This window comes from Triturus cristatus, chromosome 6, assembly GCF_964204655.1.
Source record: "Triturus cristatus chromosome 6, aTriCri1.1, whole genome shotgun sequence".
Classification (NCBI taxonomy): domain Eukaryota; kingdom Metazoa; phylum Chordata; class Amphibia; order Caudata; family Salamandridae; genus Triturus; species Triturus cristatus.
The window spans coordinates 52,604,254-52,630,127 of record NC_140589.1 but is presented as its reverse complement, the minus strand read 5'-3'; the positions used below and the strand labels follow the sequence as shown (position 1 = coordinate 52,630,127).

At 51.0% G+C, this 25,874-nt stretch overlaps 1 protein-coding gene across 1 annotated transcript in view; it reads left to right on the top strand.

Annotated features, from left to right (window-relative positions):
- DNAH8 (dynein axonemal heavy chain 8) overlaps positions 1–25,874 on the top strand; it is a 13,985,216-nt gene that overhangs the window by 11,757,689 nt on the left and 2,201,653 nt on the right. The window contains exon 74 of the mRNA XM_085610239.1: positions 25,569–25,724. Coding sequence (XP_085466365.1) covers positions 25,569–25,724 — 156 coding nt within the window. The remainder of the gene's footprint in view (positions 1–25,568; positions 25,725–25,874) is intronic.

Below are 25,874 nucleotides of genomic sequence, written 5' to 3'. Positions count from 1 at the left end.
TCTTGATCCCAGCCTTGGGATCCACCGGACACTCTCTCCTGACTGCCTGTCAGCATCTTTCTTCAGGCATCCATAGGAGTCGACGACGAAAACGACGCATCTTCACCCCTATGCACCCGCAGCCTGTGGGCTAGGTAACTTGGGTACTCCGGTGCTCATCAGGATAGTGACTATCCTAGTGTCTAGTTTTCAAGTCTCAACTTCCTAGCTACTCCGGAAGTGTCCTAAATCTATCTATTTCTAAACTGTAACATTGCTATTGACTTTTACGCATTACGCGTGAGTGTTTCCACTCTGCACACGAATCCCGTGGGCCTCCCACTTCCTAACTAACGCTAGTGTAGTGTAGCCCCAGCGATTCCCTAGGCCTAGGCCTATTCTATTTCCGTGACAGTGGTTCTTATACCACTTATTTAGTATATGGTTTGCGTGGCCCCTAGGGCCTAACTGTATTACTTACCTGTGTGACTTACTGTATGCATTAATAAGACTGTGTTGTACTTACCTCTAAACTCATAAAGAGTGCTGAGGGTTTGCTTAGAATAAATACACTTTATTTTATATATATATCTGTTGTGGTGTCCTTTCATTTGGTATTCAAGGGATTATATATGGTATCACAGCTGGCTTCCCATGCCATTCAGAGTTTAGCCTAAGACTGCTCTTGTCCATGCTACCACTAGGATAGCTGGTCTATAAGGTTGACTTTACAACCAATCACCATAAGGGTATTTGGACTGATATAAGGTGTACACTATAACTAGTGACATCATACATCAGGCCAACTTCTCACACACTGTTTATATACTTGTCAATTGATACGTGGTTTAATATTCTCTCATTAGGAATATTCCTATTCGAGCATGTATATTATAGCCCAACATCCTCTATGGTATAGAGGTGATATACAATATTATTAAACATGCATGTTTTGGAAATTGCTAGCTACTCTGATTCAAGCATGTGAATCTATGAAAGATCCAATACTGGAGAAGAAAATTAGTTACTTACCTGTAACTACGGTTCTCCAGTATTGGTATCTTTCATACATTCACATGTGACCCACCCTCCTCCCCGGAGAGGCTTACTTTATTCTCTAAGGTTTATACTTGCGCACTTGGGCTGGAAAATCTGAGGAACCTAGCCTCTCTTGGGATTGTTCTAGAGGGTGCCCTCGCCTGAATGGCTGTTGGTTGGATTTATATATATATATATATATATATATATATATATATATATTCCCCCGTTATAGTTAGTGCAGGCAACTATAACTCACGCGACCGCAATCCTCTGCTGATGCTAATACTGTATTTAGACACTTATTTGCCCATGTCTTCTTCCATACATTTTTAGCTATACATATATTACAAATATTTTTTTTTCATAAAGACACATATGTCATCAGCAGAAGATTGCGGTCGCGTGAGTTATAGTTGCCTGCACTAACTATAACGGGGGAATTTCATTGGTTTTTTATCAGTAAAATTTCCGCTAACTATAACATGTGTGAAACCTATGGTTTTTTCAGTGAATTTGCAAGGTTTTTTAAATGCTAATTCCTAACTATAACGTGTGTGAAACCTATGGTTTTTTCAGTGAATTTGTACGGTTTTTTAAATGCTAAGTTACTTTACGCCATTCGTGGCGTGCGCGCCCACTTAACGCAGTTCGTTCCGTGCGCGCACGGTGCGCTTCGCGCACCGTGCACGCACAGTGAGCACGCGGTACGCTTCGCGCACCGCGCGCCCACTTTACGCAGTTAGTGCCGTGCACGCACGGTGGGCACGCGGTGCGATGACAAAGCAAGAAAGCACGTCAACAAATCTGTTTCTGCTTTCCTCCGTGACTATGGTATGGGTGCCATTTACCACAACAACTTGCGTTATGACATGCAAGACATTTATAGAGGAGATGGTGTGCACTTCAATGATGAAGGGAACAGAGTCTTCCTCTTGAACCTTAGACTCTGCATCGGTACTTACTTGTAGGTACCACTAAAAAATCATTTCATAAACACAACGGCTCTTTTTAGAGCCCCCTAATATCTAAACACTTAAATCTGATTTTCATTTTTTTTTTTTTTTTTTTTCTACCGTACGCTTACCGTAAGCTTACCGTACGCGTACCCCGTGATTTTTTTTAAAATCAATAAATGTTTTCTTTGTACTTTACAGTCCTTCTTTGACCCCCTCACAAATGTAAGGGGGTCTGTAACTCTCCTCATTGCCCCCTTTTCTTGTTTTCACTCTTTTTTTTCTGAGTGAAATACACAAAATGGCGGCCGCCGCTTCCTGGTTTCGGCCGATTCGAATGTTTACTAAGATCTAAGAGCCAATCAGAATCGCGCTCGCGCACGCCACCGTACGCTTACGGTAAGCGTACGGTAAGCGTACCGTAAGCGGGCTCAGATATATATATTGATTTAAAGGCTATTTTCTCAGAATCTACTGAACAGATTTACACCAAACCTACAAAAGGCACTTCCTTGACCTAGGGACTATCTCTCTGCCAAATTTCGAGTAATTCTGTTCAGCCGGGGGAGGAGCCAAGATGGCGGACGGACAGGACGTCTGAGCTCCCGGCTCCGCAGCCCGTCTGCTGTTTACATGACATCCTGATCTTTAATCCTGCCTACGGCGCGAGCAAATGTAACCACGAATGCGCTGATACTTTCCGCATTCCTCCGATGTCCCCGCCGGCTTTTTTGGTCGAGGATTCATAGAGTTTGCCGACTTTGGACTTTGCCCACGCACTCTGGCCCGACCACCGCCACCGGACACCGCTTATCACGTACGGTGAGACGACCTGGGGCTGGACCGGCGCCTGGGGAAATGTGACCGGAGGTGGAGTGGGCGGCTTGGCGGAGCCTTCTTCGCGACGGAGAGAATCCCTGTATGATTGGGTCCGGGCTGGCGAACCTTCCTTTGTCCTGCTACCAGCGGTCAGAGCGGTATCCGTTTTAGAGCGCCCACCACCCGCATTGCAATACAGCCGAGGGCTCTCCCATCGTGTGAGCTCCGTATAGCGAGCAGTAACTCTTCTTGCCTTAACTACTATTCCTCCGTCCTATGGAGTCGCCCTCACCCCTCCGATGTGGGCTAACTGCAAACATGGTGGCGGTGCCGGTCTACCTCGCCGGAAAGACGGAAGCCTCCATATCCCTGACGCAAGCTTTCCTGCCTACTGTCGAGCTGGAGGGTGTCCCGGTGGCGCCTTTACATACTGCCGACATGCGGAAGCGGGGAGCAGACCTGACCTATGGTGATATCCTTCTAGCCCTAGAAGACTTGAGGGCGACATGGTGCCAAAACACTCGAGAACTGGAGCGGAAGATCGATGCCGCTATGCCATCCAGGGAACTACTGCGGTTGTCTGACCCCCCAATGCCTCTCATTCCCTTCGAGGCGGATACAATGTGGCGACAGGGGGATACTGTGGAACGTCCTCTCCCTGGCTACAGTGTTGAGTGTTCTTTTAATGACACAGTTGCAGATACAAAGTTCCCTTCCACTTTACAAGCTGAGACTCTGCCTCTGCAAGTGTTGCCACGGCTTCCTCAACATCGCCGGAGTGTGTGCCGTTCTGTGGGGAAAACTGTGTTGGTCACTATCGATGTGGTGATGGTCTATGATTGGGAACTCTCGCTTCCTCGCCCTCTGCGTCTTCTATGCCGGGAGCGGCCATCTTGCTCCTTTGTTCTGCCTGAGGTACACTCCCAGCGGTGGCCATGCTTGGTGGGGTTTCAGCGTTCTGGCCAGGGCTGATGTTGCCTCCCTTGATGATCCTGCCTGACCGCCTGGCATGACCCGGACTAGAATATTTGTCTATGTATCTGCTGTGCCGCATGTGTGTAATTTGCCATTGTTGATTGCGGGGGTGGATCTGTGGGGCCACTTAGGATCGGGCCAGGGCTGGGCGATTCCCTTTAGTTTGCTGTACGTATTGGCGGGCGGGGACTAGGACGGGACTGCTAATTATCTGATTTATTCGCACATTTGGAATGGAGTCTCCCCACCTGCTGCTTTGCTTGCTACTTCAGTTGTGCTGATGATATTCAGGGTGGGGGATGCTTATGGGGCTGTGGTGACCGGGAGTATGTGAAATTTCCTCCTCCTGCCTTCTCTGGGAGTCGGAGACTGGGATGTTCTTTCCCACTCGCCAGACTCTCTTTCCTACTTGGGGTTCATTTGGGGCGACAGGCATGCCTATTGGGGGGGGGTGGGCCGTGGCCTTCCGCTGGTATGCAGGGTGGGGGGATGGGATGTGTTCTATGTCTTTTCTTCGTCTCTATGGCCCTCTTTCTCTTTCTTTCTCTCTTCTTCTTCGGCTTCTTTCTCTTTTATGTTTCTTTGTTTCTTCGGGTCGGGGCTCAGTGTTAGTAGGGAGTTTATTGTGTTCTATCATTCTGTGGTATAGTGTTTGCTCTTAGTTCCTGGATGGTGGCCACCTGTTTCCTTACAAATGCCTTCCTATATAACGCCTCCTTCTGGGTGCTCCGTGAACGGTGATGTCTCTCCTGGTCAGTGTCAGCTTCGACTCTTTTCGTAGTTCACTACATTGTACTCGACAAATCATAAAATTAAACCTTTTCTTATCCTGACATTATTGTTCTATGTTCTACAATGTCATAGCGGCCGGCCCCGAGGGGTTGTAGGCAGACGCTGTGTATTGTGCATTTACCGAAATAAAGGTTTTATAAAAAAAAAAAAAAAAAAAAAAAATTCTGTTCAGCCGTTCGGGCTGTAGCTCGTTCTAAAGGTCCTATGGAAAAATGCATGGGGAAAACGCATTTTGGGACCCCCCTTTTATCTCAGCCCCCGCTTGACGGATCCCCCCGAGACTTTCAGGGTAGGAGCGGAGCGTAGCGCCCCACCTATTTTGAGAAATTCGCGAGGATTCATCGACCGGCGCCAAAGTTATTCAAAATAGAATGTTGAGGTTTTCCTATGGAAAAGGGGTCCTAACTATAACTACCTACTGGCGACCGCCAGTAGGTAATATATATATATATATATATATATATATATATATATATATATATATATATATATATATATATATATATACCGTGGGACTTCCACTACGACGGCGGGGATCATACAAGCACGTGAATCTATGAAAGATACCAATACTGGAGAACCGTAGTTACAGGTAAGTAACTCATTTTCGTATAGGTTGTAGGAAGGTGGATATCTGACTATGGTTACCCCCAACTTTTTGCCTAGTGTCTAGCTGGTTTTTCGACTTAGTTGGCCTGAGATCCTGCCATTCAGGGTCTCAGGCTGTCTGCTCTCTCTGTAAAATGGACTCCATGTACCCTAGGTACATAACCAATTGGTAAGGATCACCTTATTGGACCCTGTACAGTGTACCCTAGGTACCCAGGGCATAGGTGTACCCTAGGCCTCCCAGGGGCTGCAGCATGTATTATGCCACCCCTGGTCTGGCCTTCCAATCAGACACAACTGGCTGATCACTCAGCTGGAGCAAGGTCGTGTAATCACCCCTTGCTTAGATATAGTATTCCTATACCTAACTTACCTATAGACACATGTGTACCTATCAGTCACTCCTATGGCAGGCCTTGACAATCCTGGAGGCAGAGTGCTTGGTAACATGTGAGATGGTGCTCTAGCATGAGCTGAGCCTGTCTGCAGCTTTCGGAACCTTGTCCTTATAGCTGTTCTATGATATAGCCTACCATATACTCTTAAAGTGCCTTATAATCTTAGACGGTTATGGTAACTATGGTTTGGCTTTATCAAAACATGTCGTGTAAGGTGTCTAACACTCGGGAATAATACCCCCATGCCATTTCTGGACATGAGAATATTATTCCCCCCTTCTAGAGGGAAAGACATGTTAAAATCATACTTCAACTGTTAGCCTCTGACCAAAGCCTTAGCATCACAAAATGGATGCTGCTGCCACGACACAAGTCTGACCTCCTGCTGCTGGGAGTGATCCCAGCCAGGGAGGCCTGGACAATAGGTTTCCTGCTTGGGGAGGTGCTAGCACCTCCCCAGACAGCCTTTAGTGTATTGGGGCAGGGTGGGCTGAAAGGAATGAGACATGCCTGGGGCACACAAGGTGTTCCTTGCATAGTCCAGTTCAAACCGGCGCTGGGGCACTCCAGCCCCAGCTCTGGCGCGAAACTGGACAAAGGGAAGTGGGTGTAACCACCCCCTCCCAGGTCCCACCCATAAGGCGTGACCTAGCAGGTATCCCAGCCCCCCAGATTAGTATAAGAGTGGGAGTTGGGCCTCAAGACTTTAGATTATCCTGAACCTGCAAACTTGAACAGAAACTCTGGACCTTCGACATTCGACGGAAGAAGAAGACTGAAGAATCTCCCTTGTAGCCAAGGAGTGGCTACCCTGTGCAAACAGGCACCATCAAGAGACTACCCTTTGCTTTGCGACCGTTCTACGAGGAACCGACTGCAGAGCCCGACCAGAGCCTTGACTTCCAGACTTCTCCGACCCTCATCCACATCTGCAGCAGAGCTGAGATCCGTGGAGGCGACGAGCGACGTGGGACCGGCTACCTGGGAAAAGTGGCTAGTAACTTACAGCGCAGCTTCTGAGGTACCCTCGAAGTTGTGCACCGGGGATTGAGAAGCCCCAACCCCAAGCACCAACTGCACCGAAGATCAGCCCCCCACACTCCACGAGTCCTGCGTGGGGCCCTTCAGCATTTTCCTGCTTGCCGCGTCTGTCCGGTTGCTTGCCCGCTGGCTAGTGGCCTCTGTGACGACGCACCCTGAAATCTTCTGCGCTGGTTTGGCTCCTCCAGACTGGCTCCCGCTTCTCTGCAAAGAAGAAGCACCCCAGACCTTCCTGGTCTGCACCAGAAGCAAGTCCTTTGTTCTTCGTGGGTTCCGCTTGCCAAGGCTTGGTGAGTCCTAGTCCAACTTCGACGCCGCCGACAGCAAGAGCCTTCGTGGGACAGCTCGCCTCCTGGTCCTGGTCGTCCTCGACGCTTCCTGGTCCTCCTGGCTGCAGCGACAAGCTTCACCTTCACCTGCAACTCTTCACGACATCGCCTGGTTCCTTCCTGGTTCCACGTGGTCACTGGCTAGTGACCTTGACTCTGTCCCTTCTGCTTGCAGGTTTCTTCTCTTCTTGATCCCAGCCTTGGGATCCACCGGACACTCTCCCCTGACTGCCTGTCAGCATCTTTCTTCAGGCATCCATAGGAGTCGACGACGAAAACGACGCATCTTCACCCCTATGCACCCGCAGCCTGTGGGCTAGGTAACTTGGGTACTCCGGTGCTCATCAGGATAGTGACTATCCTAGTGTCTAGTTTTCAAGTCTCAACTTCCTAGCTACTCCGGAAGTGTCCTAAATCTATCGATTTCTAAACTGTAATATTGCTATTGACTTTTACGCATTACGCGTGAGTGTTTCCACTCTGCACACGAATCCCGTGGGCCTCCCACTTCCTAACTAACGCTAGTGTAGTGTAGCCCCAGCGATTCCCTAGGCCTAGGCCTATTCTATTTCCGTGACAGTGGTTCTTATACCACTTACTTAGTATATGGTTTGCGTGGCCCCTAGGGCCTAACTGTATTACTTACCTGTGTGACTTACTGTATGCATTAATAAGACTGTGTTGTACTTACCTCTAAACTCATAAAGAGTGCTGAGGGTTTGCTTAGAATAAATACACTTTATTTTATATATATATCTGTTGGGTGTCCTTTCATTTGGTATTCAAGGGATTATATATGGTATCACAGCTGGCTTCACATGCCATTCAGAGTTTAGCCTAAGACTGCTCTTGTCCATGCTACCACTAGGATAGCTGGTCTATAAGGTTGACTTTACAACCAATCACCATAAGGGTATTTGGACTGATGTAAGGTGTACACTATAACTAGTGACATCATACATCAGGCCAACTTCTCACATTGGTGAGCAGCGGTTGGGATCTGAGCTTGCTGTTGTAATACCATTGTAATCTTGAGATACTAAATTGAAAGATCACACAGATATTGTCTAGGTACATATAACATAGTTTATAATACTTAAGTCCTACTGGACTTAGTGGTTGTAGGTTGAAGGGAGTAACACACCCTGACTACAACTACTAGAGAGGTTTAGTAGAAACAACTAGTGTAGGTAGGTGCACACACCACACCCTCACTAGATCATGCCTCTGGGAGGAGATCAAGTAGATGCTCTCTCAGGAGGGGCAGGTCTGCAGAAGACCCCCTCTAGGTATGATACCTTAACATTCCAGGAGATGAGACAATTGTGTACCTCCAGAGGAATAAAACAGGGTGCAAACCCTACCCTCCTTCAGTTAAGACAACTCCTAGAGGAGTATGATGCTCAGAGGGCATCTCAGGAAGGTGCCCTAGGCGCAGAGGAGGGTCTACCCACCACAGAGGAGTCAGATGGGGCTTCAGATGGGGAGGTAGACAGCCAGAGCCAAGTAAGGAGACTTAGCCAGGCTAACCTAAGTTTACATGGGAGTTTGCATGGGGTCCCCCCATACAGACCCCCAAGTAGGCTTTCACAGAGAAGCAGGAGGGACAGATCCCCTTCAAGGGAATCCATCCACTCCCATGTTTCTAGCATCTCTAATGCTTCCTCTCACAGGGGAATGACTTCACCTGAGAGAAAGGAGCATAAAGCCAGAATGAGGGAAGCTAATCTGAGGATTCAGAGGGAAGAAATTGCCCTTGCCAAAGAGAAGCTTGCTCTGGCTAGAGAGCAAAAATTGTGTGGGTCAGAACCCACTGGTGGCAGCAACATTCCTAGAGATAGGGATAGGTCTTATGACCATAGAAACCTAAGCAAGATAGTCCCCCCATATCAGAATGGGGATGACATCCACAAATGGATGACTGCTTTGGAGAGGGCCTGCAAAGTACAGCAGGTACCCCAAAGTCAGTGGGCAGCTATCTTGTGGCTCTCCTTTTCTGACAAAGGTAGAGACAAGCTCCTCACAGTCAGTGATGAGGATGCAAACAATTACAAAGTCCTGAAGAGTGCTCTGATAGATGGGTTTGGCTTAACCACTGAGCAATATAGGTTGTTGTTCAGAGACACCCAGAAGACACAGACACAGGACTGGTCTGATTTTGTGGATTGTGCCACTAAGGCTTTGGAAGGTTGGTTAAATGGCAGCAAGGTGCAGGACTATACAGGATTGTACAACTTGATTATGAGGGAGCAGATCCTTAATAATTGTCAGAACCAGCTTCTCCATCAACACCTGGTAGACTCAGATTTGACCTCTCCCCAAGAATTGGGAAAGAGGGCAGATAAATGGGTCAGGACCAGGATTAGGCCTAAAAATCAGGGTGGTGACCAAAAGAAAGATACCACCAAGCCTCAAGAGAAGGGTGGGGATAAAGCAAAAGAGAAATCTTCCTCAGGGCCCCAAAACTCCACACAGGGTGGTGGGTCCCAAGCTCCCTCCTCTACCACAGTTAAAAAGCCTTACTGCCATGTGTGTAAAACACCTGGGCATTGGAAAACTGACAGCAGTTGTCCACAGGCTAAAAACAAAACTGTTCCTCCAACTACTCCTGTCACACCACCTATTACTGTCAGCAGTAATCCCCCAGGTGGTGGGAGTGCCCCCAAAAATTTGGTTGGGTTTTCTTGGGGAACACAGGGGGATCCTGGCTTAGCCAATTCCCCTGCAGCAGCTATTCTTGTCTGTGATGGTGGCATGGGGTTTGCCAACTTCACTGCCTGTCCCAACACTTTGGGTAGGTACAGACAGGAACCCTACATCAATGGTAGAAAAGCTGAGGCCTACAGAGACACTGGAGCTAGCATCACTATGGTGGCCCATAGGCTAGTTCCCTCTGAGCAGCTTTTGCCTGGTTTCTCATACCAGGTAACTAACATTGATGGCAAACAGAACAGTCATCCCATGGCAGAGGTATGTCTCAGCTGGGGAGGTGTCACTGGCCCTAAAAGGGTGGCAGTGTCTCCAACCTTGCCTGTGGACTGCTTGCTGGGGAATGACTTAGAACTCTCAGCTTGGGCTGGAGTTGAACAAGACACCCATTCTAAAATGGTAGGCCTTTCCAAAAAGGGTAGTGGGGTTGTGCCAGTCACAACCCCTGTCCAAGTAGCTTTCCTCCCTGAAAAGGTTGGAAGGGCAGTGGTAGCCACAGCCCAGGCCCAGACAGACTTCCCTGTAGAAATTGGCAGAGCTGTGACAGTCACAGCTCAAACACAAACTGAGTGCCTTCCTGAAAAGGTTGGCAAGGCTGTAATGGTCTCAGCCCACACTCAGACTGATATAGGTGTAGTGAAGCCTGAAACTATGGATCACTCCACACAAACAGAGAGTAGTGGGGAGGAAGAAAAGTCTCCCTCTCCCCAGACATTAGGAAAAGGTCAGCCTCCTCAGGGATCTGACCTCACCCCTTGTGAAGGAACTGCCCCAGAGGTAGCCAGGCCTGGCCTGGCAGAGCCTCTGATGTCAGTGGCCCCTTCCAAGGTGGGACCCAGTCTGGTGCAGGTAGCCTGCCTCTCTCTACCCTGCCTCAGTCAGCCCAGGGCTGCAGAGGTCAGGGAGGCCAGTGGACCCCAAGAGGGCCCCTGTCCACAAGAACCCCCCCTTCAAAAGAATGAGGATTGCCTGGTTAGTTGCCCTAGCCAGGTGATGGGTAAAAACATTCCTGAGGGATCCCCTTCACAGGTAGTTAGGGACCTCCCCCAGAGGGATTCTGTTGGGCACAGGCAAACATGGGACCTTAGGGCCCCAAACCTGACCTGTCCCTCCAGTAAGCCCACAAAAGGGACCCAGCCTCCAGCTTTAGGTAGCCAGAGGCTGACCCTGAGAGCACAGTGCAACTCAGTTAGAGAAAGAAAGGCATCCATGGTGGAGGATGATTGGAGGAAGCTGAGGCCTCACTTTGGGGACACTCACTTCAGTACTCCATCTCAACACCAGCCTTTTACTTTGCAAAGACACACCAAAGGTAGAGATTCCCTATGGTGGAGACCCTATGATATCTTTAGGATGAGGGATTGCTTAGTGGACCATGAGACAGGGGGTAACCATGCCAGTGCTGGTTCTTCCTTATATGGCCACTCAGGCAATAGAGGCTTACCTTGTCAAGGCCAGCCTTATCTCCTTTCGTTTGGGGGGGGGGGTTGTGTAGGAAGGTGGATATCTGACTATGGTTACCCCCAACCTTTTGCCTAGTGTCTAGCTGGTTTTTCGACTTAGTTGGCCTGAGATCCTGCCATTCAGGGTCTCAGGCTGTCTGCTCTCTCTGTAAAATGGACTCCATGTACCCTAGGTACATAACCAATTGGTAAGGATCACCTTATTGGACCCTGTACAGTGTACCCTAGGTACCCAGGGCATAGGTGTACCCTAGGCCTCCCAGGGGCTGCAGCATGTATTATGCCACCCCTGGTCTGGCCTTCCAATCAGACACAACTGGCTGATCACTCAGCTGGGGCAAGGTCGTGTAATCACCCCTTGCTTAGATATAGTATTCCTATACCTAACTTACCTATAGACACATGTGTACCTATCAGTCACTCCTATGGCAGGCCTTGACAATCCTGGAGGCAGAGTGCTTGGTAATATGTGAGATGGTGCTCTAGCATGAGCTGAGCCTGTCTGCAGCTTTCGGAACCTTGTCCTTATAGCTGTTCTATGATATAGCCTACCATATACTCTTAAAGTGCCTTATAATCTTAGACGGTTATGGTAACTATGGTTTGGCTTTATCAAAACATGTCGTGTAAGGTGTCTAACACTCGGGAATAATACCCCCATGCCATTTCTGGACATGAGAATATTATTCCCCCCTTCTAGAGGGAAAGACATGTTAAAATCATACTTCAACTGTTAGCCTCTGACCAAAGCCTCAGCATCACAAAATGGATGCTGCTGCCACGACACAAGTCTGACCTCCTGCTGCTGGGAGTGATCCCAGCCAGGGAGGCCTGGACAATAGGTTTCCTGCTTGGGGAGGTGCTAGCACCTCCCCAGACAGCCTTTAGTGTATTGGGGCAGGGTGGGCTGAAAGGAATGAGACATGCCTGGGGCACACAAGGTGTTCCTTGCATAGTCCAGTTCAAACCGGCGCTGGGGCACTCCAGCCCCAGCTCTGGCGCGAAACTGGACAAAGGGAAGTGGGTGTAACCACCCCCTCCCAGGTCCCACCCATAAGGCGTGACCTAGCAGGTATCCCAGCCCCCCAGATTAGTATAAGAGTGGGAGTTGGGCCTCAAGACTTTAGATTATCCTGAACCTGCAAACTTGAACAGAAACTCTGGACCTTCGACATTCGACGGAAGAAGAAGACTGAAGAATCTCCCTTGTAGCCAAGGAGTGGCTACCCTGTGCAAACAGGCACCATCAAGAGACTACCCTTTGCTTTGCGACCGTTCTACGAGGAACCGACTGCAGAGCCCGACCAGAGCCTTGACTTCCAGACTTCTCCGACCCTCATCCACATCTGCAGCAGAGCTGAGATCCGTGGAGGCGACGAGCGACGTGGGACCGGCTACCTGGGAAAAGTGGCTAGTAACTTACAGCGCAGCTTCTGAGGTACCCTCGAAGTTGTGCACCGGAGATTGAGAAGCCCCAACCCCAAGCACCAACTGCACCGAAGATCAGCCCCCCACACTCCACGAGTCCTGCGTGGGGCCCTTCAGCATTTTCCTGCTTGCCGCGTCTGTCCGGTTGCTTGCCCGCTGGCTAGTGGCCTCTGTGACGACGCACCCTGAAATCTTCTGCACTGGTTTGGCTCCTCCAGACTGGCTCCCGCTTCTCTGCAAAGAAGAAGCACCCCAGACCTTCCTGGTCTGCACCAGAAGCAAGTCCTTTGTTCTTTGTGGGTTCCGCTTGCCAAGGCTTGGTGAGTCCTAGTCCAACTTCGACGCCGCCGACAGCAAGAGCCTTCGTGGGACAGCTCGCCTCCTGGTCCTGGTCGTCCTCGACGCTTCCTGGTCCTCCTGGCTGCAGCGACAAGCTTCACCTTCACCTGCAACTCTTCACGACATCGCCTGGTTCCTTCCTGGTTCCACGTGGTCACTGGCTAGTGACCTTGACTCTGTCCCTTCTGCTTGCAGGTTTCTTCTCTTCTTGATCCCAGCCTTGGGATCCACCGGACACTCTCCCCTGACTGCCTGTCAGCATCTTTCTTCAGGCATCCATAGGAGTCGACGACGAAAACGACGCATCTTCACCCCTATGCACCCGCAGCCTGTGGGCTAGGTAACTTGGGTACTCCGGTGCTCATCAGGATAGTGACTATCCTAGTGTCTAGTTTTCAAGTCTCAACTTCCTAGCTTCTCCGGAAGTGTCCTAAATCTATCGATTTCTAAACTGTAATATTGCTATTGACTTTTACGCATTACGCGTGAGTGTTTCCACTCTGCACACGAATCCCGTGGGCCTCCCACTTCCTAACTAACGCTAGTGTAGTGTAGCCCCAGCGATTCCCTAGGCCTAGGCCTATTCTATTTCCGTGACAGTGGTTCTTATACCACTTACTTAGTATATGGTTTGCGTGGCCCCTAGGGCCTAACTGTATTACTTACCTGTGTGACTTACTGTATGCATTAATAAGACTGTGTTGTACTTACCTCTAAACTCATAAAGAGTGCTGAGGGTTTGCTTAGAATAAATACACTTTATTTTATATATATATCTGTTGTGGTGTCCTTTCATTTGGTATTCAAGGGATTATATATGGTATCACAGCTGGCTTCACATGCCATTCAGAGTTTAGCCTAAGACTGCTCTTGTCCATGCTACCACTAGGATAGCTGGTCTATAAGGTTGACTTTACAACCAATCACCATAAGGGTATTTGGACTGATATAAGGTGTACACTATAACTAGTGACATCATACATCAGGCCAACTTCTCACATAGGTTAAGTGAAAAAGAACCACACAATGGAGGACTTCAGAAAAGATGCCGCTGGCGCAGAAGGCGAAAGTGTCCGGTGGAACCCAAAGGTGGATTCAAGGTGAGAGGTACCTGCAAGCAGAGGGGACAGAGTCTATGCCACTCAGGAGTGAGCAGAAGGCTCAGTAGACGAATGCCCACTGATGTCGAACCTGCAGGAGAGTTAACGGTACCCTTGAAGTTGCAGCTGTATGGACCAGGTGGCACAGAGGTGGGCCAGGAGCCATGCACAGCTGTCCGGAGTCGGATGTCAAGAGCCAAGGGGTCAGTGTCTAGCAGGGGTACCAAAAAAATCCTTGGCAATGTTGACCAACATAGTTGAGGGAAAAGGTGCAGTGTCGGAACCAGCAAGGTCCAAGGGACTCACCATGACCAGGTAAGTCAGAGCAGGCTCTGTGCAAGCAGGGGAGCTCAATGGAGCCAAAGAAGACCCTTGAGAGGACCCACGGGCCAAAGGCACAGGAGTCGCAGAATTACCTCGAGCAGCTCACCAAAAGATGAAGGCTCACAATGCTGAGGTTGCAATGCAGGCAAAGATCTTGGCTACAGGAGATGCTTGAGGTAGGAGCTTCTTGGAGCCCAAAGATCCCTGGAGGAGAGAGTCAACAAGCCTTGGCAATGGCAAGTTGACATGGTGCACAGGGGTTCTGTTACAGCAGCTCCGACGAGGGATGCTGGCCTCAAACTCGGTGAGAAGACTGTGCAGGCCTTGAGGGAGTTGCAGAACCCCCATCTGTGTTGCAGAGCCTTTCAGAGTCCGTGGGAGCCCAGGATCAGCAGACCGGCCAGCTGCATTGCGGTGCCTTCATTCCAAGGGTTTCCTTTGGGTGCCTTGGATGTCCACAGGCCCTGTAAAGAACCTGTATGGAGCACAGGAACAGACGTTGCAGCAGACTTGCAGAACGACAAGACCAAGAGAAACAGGAGTCTTCCTATTTGCGGTCTCGGCTCCCAATGCGAAGTCCAGCGAGGTCCAGAGTGTCCAGACGGTCGAAGTTGAAGTGGTATGTGATCTGAATCTTGTCCCAAAATGGATTTGAGGGACCCACCCACAGGTAAGCCCTTAAGCACCCTAAGGAAAGCATTGAAACGATTCAGGTGTCTCTCCCAGAGGAGGGGCTGGACAGTGGGGAGGATACTCCGTGGTACTTTTTCCAGTTTCGCGCCAGAGCGGGAGCCAACGGCTCAAGGAGGGCAACAAATGTGCCCTTCAAACAGTCTGAGTGGCGCTGGCAAGCACCCCCACCCTGTCCCAATACACTAAGTCCTTTCTTGGAGGTGGTCACAGCTCACTGTGACAGGATACCTATTGTCCTGCCTGCCTCTACTCGAGCTTGGCTCAGCAGCAGGAGGGTAGAATCGTGTCTCTGGTCGGCAGCAGCCATAGTTTGCTGTCTGGGTCTAGAAGACTGGTACCGAGAGAGCTTTACAGTGCATGGAATCATACCTCCCACACAGTTTACAGTATGGAAGTATGATTCCAACATGTTTGATACCAAACACGACAGGGTTTGTTACAGCCAGTTTAGAGATGGTCATTGTGTAATGACGCATGGCCACTCCATGTATCTTAGTCGCTGATGCACTTACAACCTGGGAGAATGGACTTCGAAGGTTGTTGGGGTGTCCTTCTCATGTAGGGGCACCCTCACACTTAGAACCGAGCACCCTGCCTTCAGGATTAAAAGGCCTGCCCTAGGGGTGACTTATAGGTTTTAAGTGCAATGACCTCAGATATAAGGAAACTTATATCTGTCGTAGGTGGTGCTAGCACCAGCTTTCACAGGCTGCAATGGCATGCCTGTTGTCACAATTTGAGTGGTCTCCCATGGGTTGCATAATACATGCTTCAGCCCATGAGGGGCCCCTGGTGTACCCATGCCCTGGGTGCCTCGGTACCATATACTAGGGACTTACAAGGATACGCCAGAAGCCAGTCTGGAGTGTACCTAAGTACTCATCAATTACAGTGTAGCTGAGACATTATAAACGAATGGGGGAACCTGTTCACTGTCCGTGGACCTGAGTATCATACGGTATAGAACAACAATTGGTCCTAGGACTCATTTAAATATGTAGATGGTTTGAAGATTGCAGCAATATATCATGCAAAACCTACAAATACAATTATACACCTTCAGAAAAAATAATAGGGTAACCACTGTATTTTAAGAGAGAAGGTCTAATTTATTAGTACCAATTTTGAAGGTAAAGACATTACTAAACATATAAATGCCACTCAAAAAGAAAAAGGTGGTTTTTAGGAAGTGCTCATGTGAGGTGAAAAACTGAGAGGAGGCATACAATTGAAATAGTTCAAATAGAAATTATACTGGTTTGTCATATGCAACTGGTTAAAACATTTAACACCAGTTCGCTGTGGCCCGTTCAAGAAAATTACATTTATTCATGATTCATGACAATTAACAAGGAATGTAGCAGAGAAATATCATCTGTTCACAAGGAGGGGGTCGTGGTGTCGTAGGTACAGGCCTTGGTTAGGGGTAGATGTCGATGTCTCGACCCGACTTATGGCGCAAGGGGTATCTTAAACCGCCGCTTGTGGTTCTTCCTCAGGACAAGGGAGAGAGGAGCAACCTATAAGAATGAGTATAGGATGGGTAACTTGCTAAACTAAGTGAAAATACAGTGGAACCTAATGGACAGGTGGTTTACTGAGCTATTTCATGTGCCTGAAGTTGAAAAGCCCTGAAGACAGCTCCCTGGGACGGGTAGTCTGTAAATATGAAATGAAGGTGCATGTTAGAAAGCCCATCAATAAAGTTATCACTGGGACAAAGTTAATTGATAACAAAATAAAATAAGCCCCATGGACTTACCCGCATCACAGTTGTGGTGGGGTAGCAAAAGGACCCCGGAGGGTCAGTATAGGATGGCTTAATTCAATCACAGGTTAATTAATGCGATTGACTCGCTCTCTGTGAATCTCAGAATTTTTGTATCTGGATTGATCCACGTCATTTATGCGAACGATTCGCCTTCTGTGGACTCTTGAAATTGGATTGAATTTGTCCTGAAGAAGACCCACAAGTGGAGGTTTAAGCTACCCCTTGCGCCATAAGTCGGGTCGAAACATCGACATCTACCCCTAACCAAGGCCTGTACCTATGACACAACCAGCCCCTCCTTGTGAACAGATGATATTTCTCTGCTACATTCCTTGTTTATTGTCATGAATCATGAATAAATGTAATTTTCTTGGACAGGCCACAACCAACTGTGTTAAATGTTTTAACGAGTTGCTTATGACAAACCAGTATAATTTCTGTTTGAACTATTTCAATTCTATGCCTCCTCTCAGTTTGTCACCTCACATGAGCACTTCCTTTCCAACACATTTCTCTTTTTGAGCAACCTCTCGACATTTATATGTTTGGTAATGTCTTTACCTTCAAAATTGGGACTAATAAAATAGACCTCCTCTCTTAAAATACAGTGGTTACCTTATTATTTTTTCTGAAGGTGCATAATTGTATTTGTACGTTTTGCATGATATATTGCTGCATGCCTCAAACCATGAATGTATTTAAATGCCTTAAATGCATATTGAAATGAGTCCTAGGACCAGTTTTTGTTCTATACCCAATGTGGGGGAGAAGCACAGAGACTGGGGCCCTCATTAGCAGGATCCCAGTCAGACTAGTCAGAAAAACACGATGACACCAGCAAAAAGTGGGGGTGACCATTAAAGCAGATCCTGCTTTCCTACACCAGCCTCCTCCAGCAGTATTTGTAAGGCTCGCCAGTTTTGGGAAGCAGTGGTACTTAACAAGCCTTAAGCAGGCTGGAGTCCATTTGAGAGCTCCACCACGAACCCTTCGGTCAGAAGCTAGGGGGCAAGTGAGAGAAGCACAAAACTAGAGCAACAAGGACAGGGCGGCATAAGAGCAGAAACTGAGAGGAACAACAAGGGTGCAAAACAACAAATGTAAGGGATGGTTAACAAGTTCAAACTGACATGAAAGCAAAGGGCCACAACTCCTAACAAGTTACCAGGCAAAGTCTGTGTGCCCTGAAAAGTCTCAAGTGCGGCCCTGCCTTGAGTTACCTGGAAGTGACCTAAAATCAGGAGGTGGGTCACTGAACTTTCTGGGAGTCAGTGGGTGTTCCAGCCTCTTCAGGTTCCAGTGACCTATCTTTCACGGTCGCCATAGGCCTGATTGTGCGGATGCCCTTATCCTGAGCCCTGAGGCTGCTATGTAATTGCATTACAAGGAGAACCCCATCACTTGGGGTGGCCGCAAACTTCATGTACTGACACGCCGATTGTAGAGGAGGAGGCTCCTGTGCTGACACGCCGATCGCAGAGTAGGCTGCTGTGCTGACATGCAATCGTAGAGGAGGAGGCTCCTGTGCTGACACGCCGATCGCAGAGGAGGAGACTGCTGTGCTAAAACGCCGATCGCAGAAGAGGAGGCTGCTGTGCTGACACGCCGATCGCAGAGGAAGAGGCTGCTGTGCTGACATGTAATCGTAGAGGAGGAGGCTCCAGTGCTGACACGCCAATCGCAGAGGAGGAGCCTGCTGTGCTGACATGCCAATCGGAGAGGAGGCTGCTGTGCTGACATGCTGATCGCAGAGGAGGAGGCTGCTGTACTGACACGCCGATCGCAGAGGAGGAGGCTGCTGTGCTGACACGTCGAGCACAGAGGAGGAGGCTGCTGTGCTGACACATCTATCGCAGAGGAGGAGGCTGCTCAACTGACACGCCAATCGCAGAGGAGGCTGCTGTGCTGACACGCTGATCGCAGAGGAGGAGGCTGCTGTGCTGAAACGTCGAGCACAGAGGAGGAGGCTGCTGTGCTGACACATCTATCGCAGAGGAGGAGGCTGCTCAACTGACACGCCGATCGCAGAGGAGGAGGCTGCTGTGCTGACACGCCAATCGTAGAGGAGGCTGCTGTGCTGACACGCCGATCGTAGAGGAGGAGGCTGCTGTACTGACAGCCAATCGTAGAGGAGGAGGCTGCTGTGCTGACACATCAATCGCAGAGTAGGAGGCTGCTGTGCTGACACGCCGATCGCAGAGGAGGAGGCTGCTGTGCTGACACGTCGAGCACAGAGGAGGAGGCTGCTGTGCTGACACGCCGATCGCAGAGGAGGAGGCTGCTGTGCTGACACGCCGATCGCAGAGGAGGAGGCTGCTGTGCTGACACGTCGAGCACAGAGGAGGAGGCTCCTGTGCTGACACATCTATCGCAGAGGAGGAGGCTGCTCAACTGACACGCCGATCGCAGAGGAGGAGGCTGCTGTGCTGACACGCCAATCGTAGAGGAGGCTGCTGTGCTGACACGCCGATCGTAGAGGAGGAGGCTGCTGTACTGACACGCCAATCGTAGAGGAGGAGGCTGCTGTGCTGACACGTCGATCGCAGAGGAGGAGGCTGCTGTGCTGACACGTCGATCGTAGAGGAGGCTGCTGTGCTGACACGTCGATCGTAGAGGAGGCTGCTGTGCTGACATGCCAATCGCAGTGGGGGAGGCTGCTGTGCTGACTGTTACGTTCTGGTGCCGGGCCTGTAGCAGGGCCCGGTGCGCGTAGGCTGACGCAGCACCGGGGATGGATATCAGACTACACCTTTACTCTGGTTGGAGACCTCCCCCCGAGCGGGCCGGCTCCCTTTATTGGTTTCCGCAGGCCACGCCTGGCCTGCGGATGACGTGCGTTCACCGTGATATGAAACACTAGAACTGTCGAACTATTACATCCCTATTCAACTTCATTCAAAACAAACTTTTTTTTCTTTTCTATACATGACAATAACATTACGCTCAACTGTGTACAGTCATATGTGTGGTGCTACTTGCGTGCCCCCTCGTCCGCCGCTCCTGGACACTCCTCAGCAGGCAAAGTCTCTCAGTCTTTGGCTGGGCCCTGGATTGGGTCTCAGGTTGTACCTTCTGGGGGAGCTTCTCAGGCATGGGCTTGCGGGGGGTTCGCCGGCTGGGGTGGGACCGGCTGGGGGACTCGCAGAGTTCTCGCCTTCCCCCGGTGTGCCGGGGGGTGGGGTGGCTGCCTGTCCTTCCGTGGGCGTCCCCGGGTGGTCTTGGGGTACCTCCTTGAACCACGAGATGTTGCGGGACACTTCTTCGCCTCCCCTTCGGGCAGAGACCATGGTTCCTTGATTGGCGGTGACTGTCCAGCTCCCTGGTTCGTAACTGGTCCGGAATTTTCCTCCTGGGCGGCGGTCCCGTAGGAGAACGGTGGCCCCCGGGTGGATTGCTCTCGCCGCCGGTGGCTCGCGTGGTTGTTGCGGCGGGTCCGTGAGTCTTGTGTTTCCGCTTCTCTCAGTGGGGGCGGCGCCCAGCCTGGACACGAGGGAAGTAAATCCCGTCGGGGCCCATGGAGCATCAGTGCCCACGGGTTTCTCTGAGTGGTGCAGTGGGGAGAGCTTCTGTACTCTCGCAGGAACTCGTGGAGGCGTTTTTCTGGGTCTGCCTGTTCCACCTCGGCAATTCGGAACACCTTGTTCAGTGTGCGCATGAAACGCTCTACGTCTCCGTTGGCCTGCGGCCATTGAGGTGTTATACGACGATGGCGTATCCCTCTCTGTGCCAGAAAAATGACGAACTCAGCCCCCTGAAATGGCGGTCCGTTATCGCTGCGGATTTCCCCTGGGAACCCAAACATTGCAAATGTCTTTTCGAGGATAGGTGCTATGTGTACAAAGGCTGTGGATGCCACTACCTCTACTATGGGGTATTTTGAAAATCCATCTACTAAGACCAGAGTGTGTTTCCCCCCCGGGAAGCTTCCGAAGTCGATGCTGACCCGTGACCACGGGGCCGGGCATGCGTCTTCCGTGATCACTGGTGCCGGCCGTTCTGCGCCTCCCGTCAATTGACACAGCGGGCATCGCCTCACATACTCCTCGACCATCTTCTCCAGTTCCGGGAACCAGATCTTCTCTCTCATCCAGGATTTCATTTTCGTGATCCCTTGATGTCCTCCATGGGCTATTTGTGTGGCCTTTTGTCGTAGTCCTTCGGGTATTACCAGCCGAGGTCCTCGTAGCAGGATCCCGTCCGGAGTGGCGCTGAGCTCGTGCCGGATCTGCCACATCTTGTTCGGCTGTTCCTTCTCTCCTGGACCCCAGGAGTTGGCCTGCCTCAGGAAGTGTGCCCATGACCCTTCTTGCACTGCCTTCAGCGTTCGGGTGTACACCCCATCGGTCAGGGCTGCCACTTTTATGTCTTCCAGGGTCATGTTCCGCGGGCAGGCTGCTTCCGACACTAGCTGCACATACTGGTTGGTGTCGTCTTCGTCTTCTAGCGTGACCGTCTTGTCCGGGTGGCGAGATAAGAAGTCCGCCGGGTTCTTGGCGCCAGGTCGGTATACCACTTCCATCTCGTAGGGCTGCAGTTGGACCGCCCATCACTCGATGCGAGGTGGGGGACTTGGTGAGGTTCCTTTGAAGAGTGGCACGAGTGGCTGGTGATCGGTCACCATCGTGAACGGCTGTCCCTTGAGGTATAAGTGGAAATGGTGACAGGCCCACTTGATGGCGAGGGCCTCCCGCTCTATCTGGGCATATCGTGCTTCGGTGGGCGTGAGAGACTTGCTGGCAAACGACAGGGCGACCCACCTGCCTGGTTCACGCTCTTGTGTCAGCACGGCGCCGAGCCCGACGGGGCTGGCGTCGACCAACACCTCTGTTCGCTTGGTGGGGTCAAAGTACGCAAGTGTCGCTTCTCCCAGGAGGGCGTCTTTGATACCTTGGAACGCCTCTTCTTCCTTCGGTCCCCACTGCCACTGGGCATCCGACTTGGTAAGGGCTCTAAGTGGCTCCGCTCGCGTAGCCAGCCCGGGAATGAAACTCCCGCAGTATGTCGCCATGCCCAGGAAGCTGCGCACCTCTGTGGGCGAGGTGGGCGCGGGTGCGCCTTTGATCGATTGCGACTTCCGAGGGTCTACCTGGATGCCTTCCTGATTGAAGACGTACCCGAAGAATTCCAGGGATGGTTGGAAGAATTGGCACTTCTCTCTGTGAAGTGTGGCCCCGTGCTCCTGGAGCCGCGCCAGAGTGCTGCGGAGGTGTCGGTAGTGGTCGGCCGCTGTCGCCGAATGGATGAGGATGTCGTCACTTACGTTCAACACTCCTGGGAGCCCTGACAGCATCTCTCCGCCGCCGAAGATATCCCGAAGTTTAGTCTTTTGTACCTCCGGAGTCCCAGGTGGGTGTTGAACGTCGTGATGTAGCGACTCTCCTTGGCCAGCGGGAGCTGGTGGTATCCCGCGTTTAGGTCAATCTTCGAGAACCACTTGGATCCATTTACATCGGCTATAATATCATCCATTGTCGGCGTGATGTGCCGCTCCCTTTTTATGGCCTTGTTGGGGAGCCTCATGTCAATGCAGAGCCGTATCGCTCCAGGCTGTTTCGGTTTCTCTGCTATGACCATCGGGGAAACCCACGGTGTAGGGCCCGATACTTTCTCGATAACGCCGAGTCTCTCGAGGTTTTCCAGCTCTTTCTCCACTAGTGGTCGTAGATGAAACGGGACTCTTCTATGCCTCAACGCGACCGGGACGACTGTCTTGTCGATGTGTAGCTTCACGGGGTCGCACTTGATGCGGCCAAGGCCTCGAAACAGCTCCGGGAACTGATTGAGCAGCTCATCCACTTGGTGTGTTTGCACCCTCCGTGCGAACGATATTAACCCTAGGTCTTCCGCCGTGTGACTGCTTATGAGGGTGTCGGCTTCCCTGTCGATGACATGGATAGTCGTCATCACTTCATGGTCATCGGCCTTGATGGGGACGGTCATTTTTCCTTTGAGAGGCAACGGGGTGTCGGCTCCGTAGGCATAAATCTTCGTCTTGGACGGCTGCACCGGCGGGCGAGGTTTTAGGCGTCTGTACTGCTGGAGGCCCATTACATTCACCGTGGCCCCCGTGTCGATCACGGCGTGCACTTCCGTCCCGGCCACGTGTACAACGCAAGTCGGTTGGGGCCTGCGCCGTAACTTGAGTTCCCTCGCAAACGAGATCATGTGTACCTCCTCCTCCCCATCGCTTGACGACTCTTCACTCACATCCTGGTATCTCATCCCTCTCGTCTGCTCCACCGGCAGCCTCCTTTCTGTTACAGACAGCTGTCGCACCGCCTTGGTTGGTGGCTTCCGGTTTTGGAACTCCCGGCCTCTCGTGCGTCTCTGGCATACTGACGCGAAGTGATTGGGGATTCCGCAGTTTGTGCACGTCTTCCCTTGCGCAGGGCAGTCCTTCGCTACGTGCGGTTCGTATCCGCAATATCCACACTTTTGCTTCGATCCTTCTTGACGTGAGGCCTTGTGGTGGTCTCCTCGCGGCCTGGTACGGAGGGCGTCCGCCCGCTCCGTCTTGATGGTCTCCGTCTTCACTGGGGCCTTGCCCAGCGCTTGCTCCATTTCGTTGGCCCGGGCTGCCGACAAGTCGTGCGACCTTGCCAGAACTAGCATGTCCTCCAGCGCAATCTTCGGCTGGCGCAGGATGAGGCCTTTTAACGTCTTGTCTCTGCACCCTTGTATGAGCTGGGCGCGTATTTCCTTCAGTTGGTCGTCTTCCGTACAGGTGCTCGCCAGTTCACGCAGCCGCGCGTAGAACACGTCCATCGACTCCCCTTCCCGTTGCCGGGCCTGGCGCAACTTGAAGCGCTCGAAATCTGGGTTGAGTTGTGGGTCGAAATGAGCATCAAGAGCAGCCACTGCAGCGTCGTAGTCTGCGGCTGTACCCGTGTTAGGCAGATGTTTGAACAACTTGAATATTTCATCCCCTGCGTAATGTAATAGCAACGACCTCTTTATTGCGTTGTCGGCTTCTCTTGTGACGACGAAGTAATTGTTGAGGCGCTCAATCCAAATTTTCCAATGAGGCGCCGCGGTAGCTGGGTCTTCCAGCTCGCTGAAGGGGGGTAAAACCCCTGATGCGGCATGTTGAAAAGGGGCAGGGGCTGGCGCGGCCCCTTGTCCAGGCGCCGCTCCCGTGCCTGATGCGGCTGCCTGGCCATCATTGCTCATTGTGTCTGCTTGTGCGCCTGTGCAGGTGAGGTGGAGCCGTAAATCAGGATGGTAGCACACCCTCCCGGTATCTCTGTACAACTGTCCCTCCTTTTCTCCCTTGGGGCTTGGAGGGTGAGTGCCGGCTCTGCCGTAGAGCTAAACTTCCTCGGGTGATCCCTTAAGCACCGTGCTTGGCCCCGGCACCGCTTGTAGGCAGGAGATCCCCTCCACGTGGCACCAGATGAGAAAATTATGGGCTATGGCACATACTGTGTGTGATAGTCAATTGTACTTTGCGTGATTCCTTACTTGGAGCTACCAAGGCTTGATGGAGCGCAGTGGTCGCCTCCCCACTGGTGGCAGCAGCAGCACAACAGGGAACACCGGCGCTCCGGAATCCGCCTGAACCACGGCGTGACCGGGAGAGACAACCGCACTCGGCTGGCGGGTGCTCCCACGTGGTCGAAGGCCTCCTCTTCGTCTCAGCGCCCGCGCGCGGGGCACCGTCGCGTGGCTGGGGAGGATCGGGTTACGGACACTGCCGGGAGAGGCCGCGGGGGCACGCAGTGACTTCTGCCCCCACCCTCGTCGCCAGTGTTACGTTCTGGTGCCGGGCCTGTAGCAGGGCCCTGGGCGCGTAGGCTGACGCAGCGCCGGGGATGGATATCAGACTACACCTTTACTCTGGTTGGAGACCTCCCCCCGAGCGGGCCGGCTCCCTTTATTGGTTTCCGCAGGCCACGCCTGGCCTGCGGATGACGTGCGTTCACCGTGATATGAAACACTAGAACTGTCGAACTATTACACTTACATGCCAATCGCAGTGGAGGAGGCTGTTGTGCTGACATTCGCCTTCAGACACCTTTGTTCTCTTCGTTATAGCATCTGAGGGGTACTGGTGACAGCAGATGAGGCATGCATCACTTACTTGAGTATCAGAGCTTGGGGTTCAACACTTGTCAGGGCCAGCACCACAGGGACAACACGCACTCGGATGACAGCAGTCTTTGACAAATCCTACAACAATTGCAGCCTCGTCCTGTCCTCGCGGAAGCGCTACCTTCAACTTTCTACGTTTTAATGTGTTTATGATTGTGGAAAAAAAGTCGAAAAACCATTATAAACGTCGTCTAAGACATAGGCATTTTTGCAATCATTGTTTCATTAAAATGTCTCTATAACCATGGTTATAAGTTGATAAGGTATGACTGGCGTAACGCTATAAGTTGATATGGTAGGACTGGCGTAACGGATGTTCCAAGTCACACGAGCAAATGGAAATTGCATTACATTGATGCCCCACGTCCTCACCTAAATTGTGTGTGTGCATTTTAATTATGAATGGATAATTTAGGAAGCAAAACTGAAAGGTTACGGTTTGCAGCCAAAGATATATCGTGACGTGAATCTCAACAGTGGCGCAACGAAACGTGAGTGGGCCCCCCGCAAAGCACATGTACGGAGCTCAGCCCCCCCCCCCTTTTCTGGCACCACGGGGGCTGTGGGGGCTTTAGCTTTACCATCGGGCCTCAGTACTTACCTTATCTAGATGTAGATTGACACGTCACACTTGTTCATCGTACATGTATTGATCAATTCTCCGCTCAGCTATCGCTGGCCTGAAACTAACTCGCCTCTTTCTTATTAATGCAGATAAGCGAGTGGAACCTTCAGGGGCTGCCAGGCGACGACCTGTCCGTCCAGAACGGCATCATAGTCACTAAGGCGCCCAGGTATCCCCTCCTCATCGACCCACAGACGCAAGGGAAGGCATGGATCAAAAATAAAGAGAAAGACAATGAGCTACAGGTTTGTAGACGTGATATTCTCAATCTGATTTCAGCTGGACAAACTACAAAATGGAACTTTATAATCGATTTTATTACTAGTTTATGTACAAATACGAATAATTGTTGGTGTTTTGTGTGATCTCTGCCTTTTTTATTATGTTTACCTAGT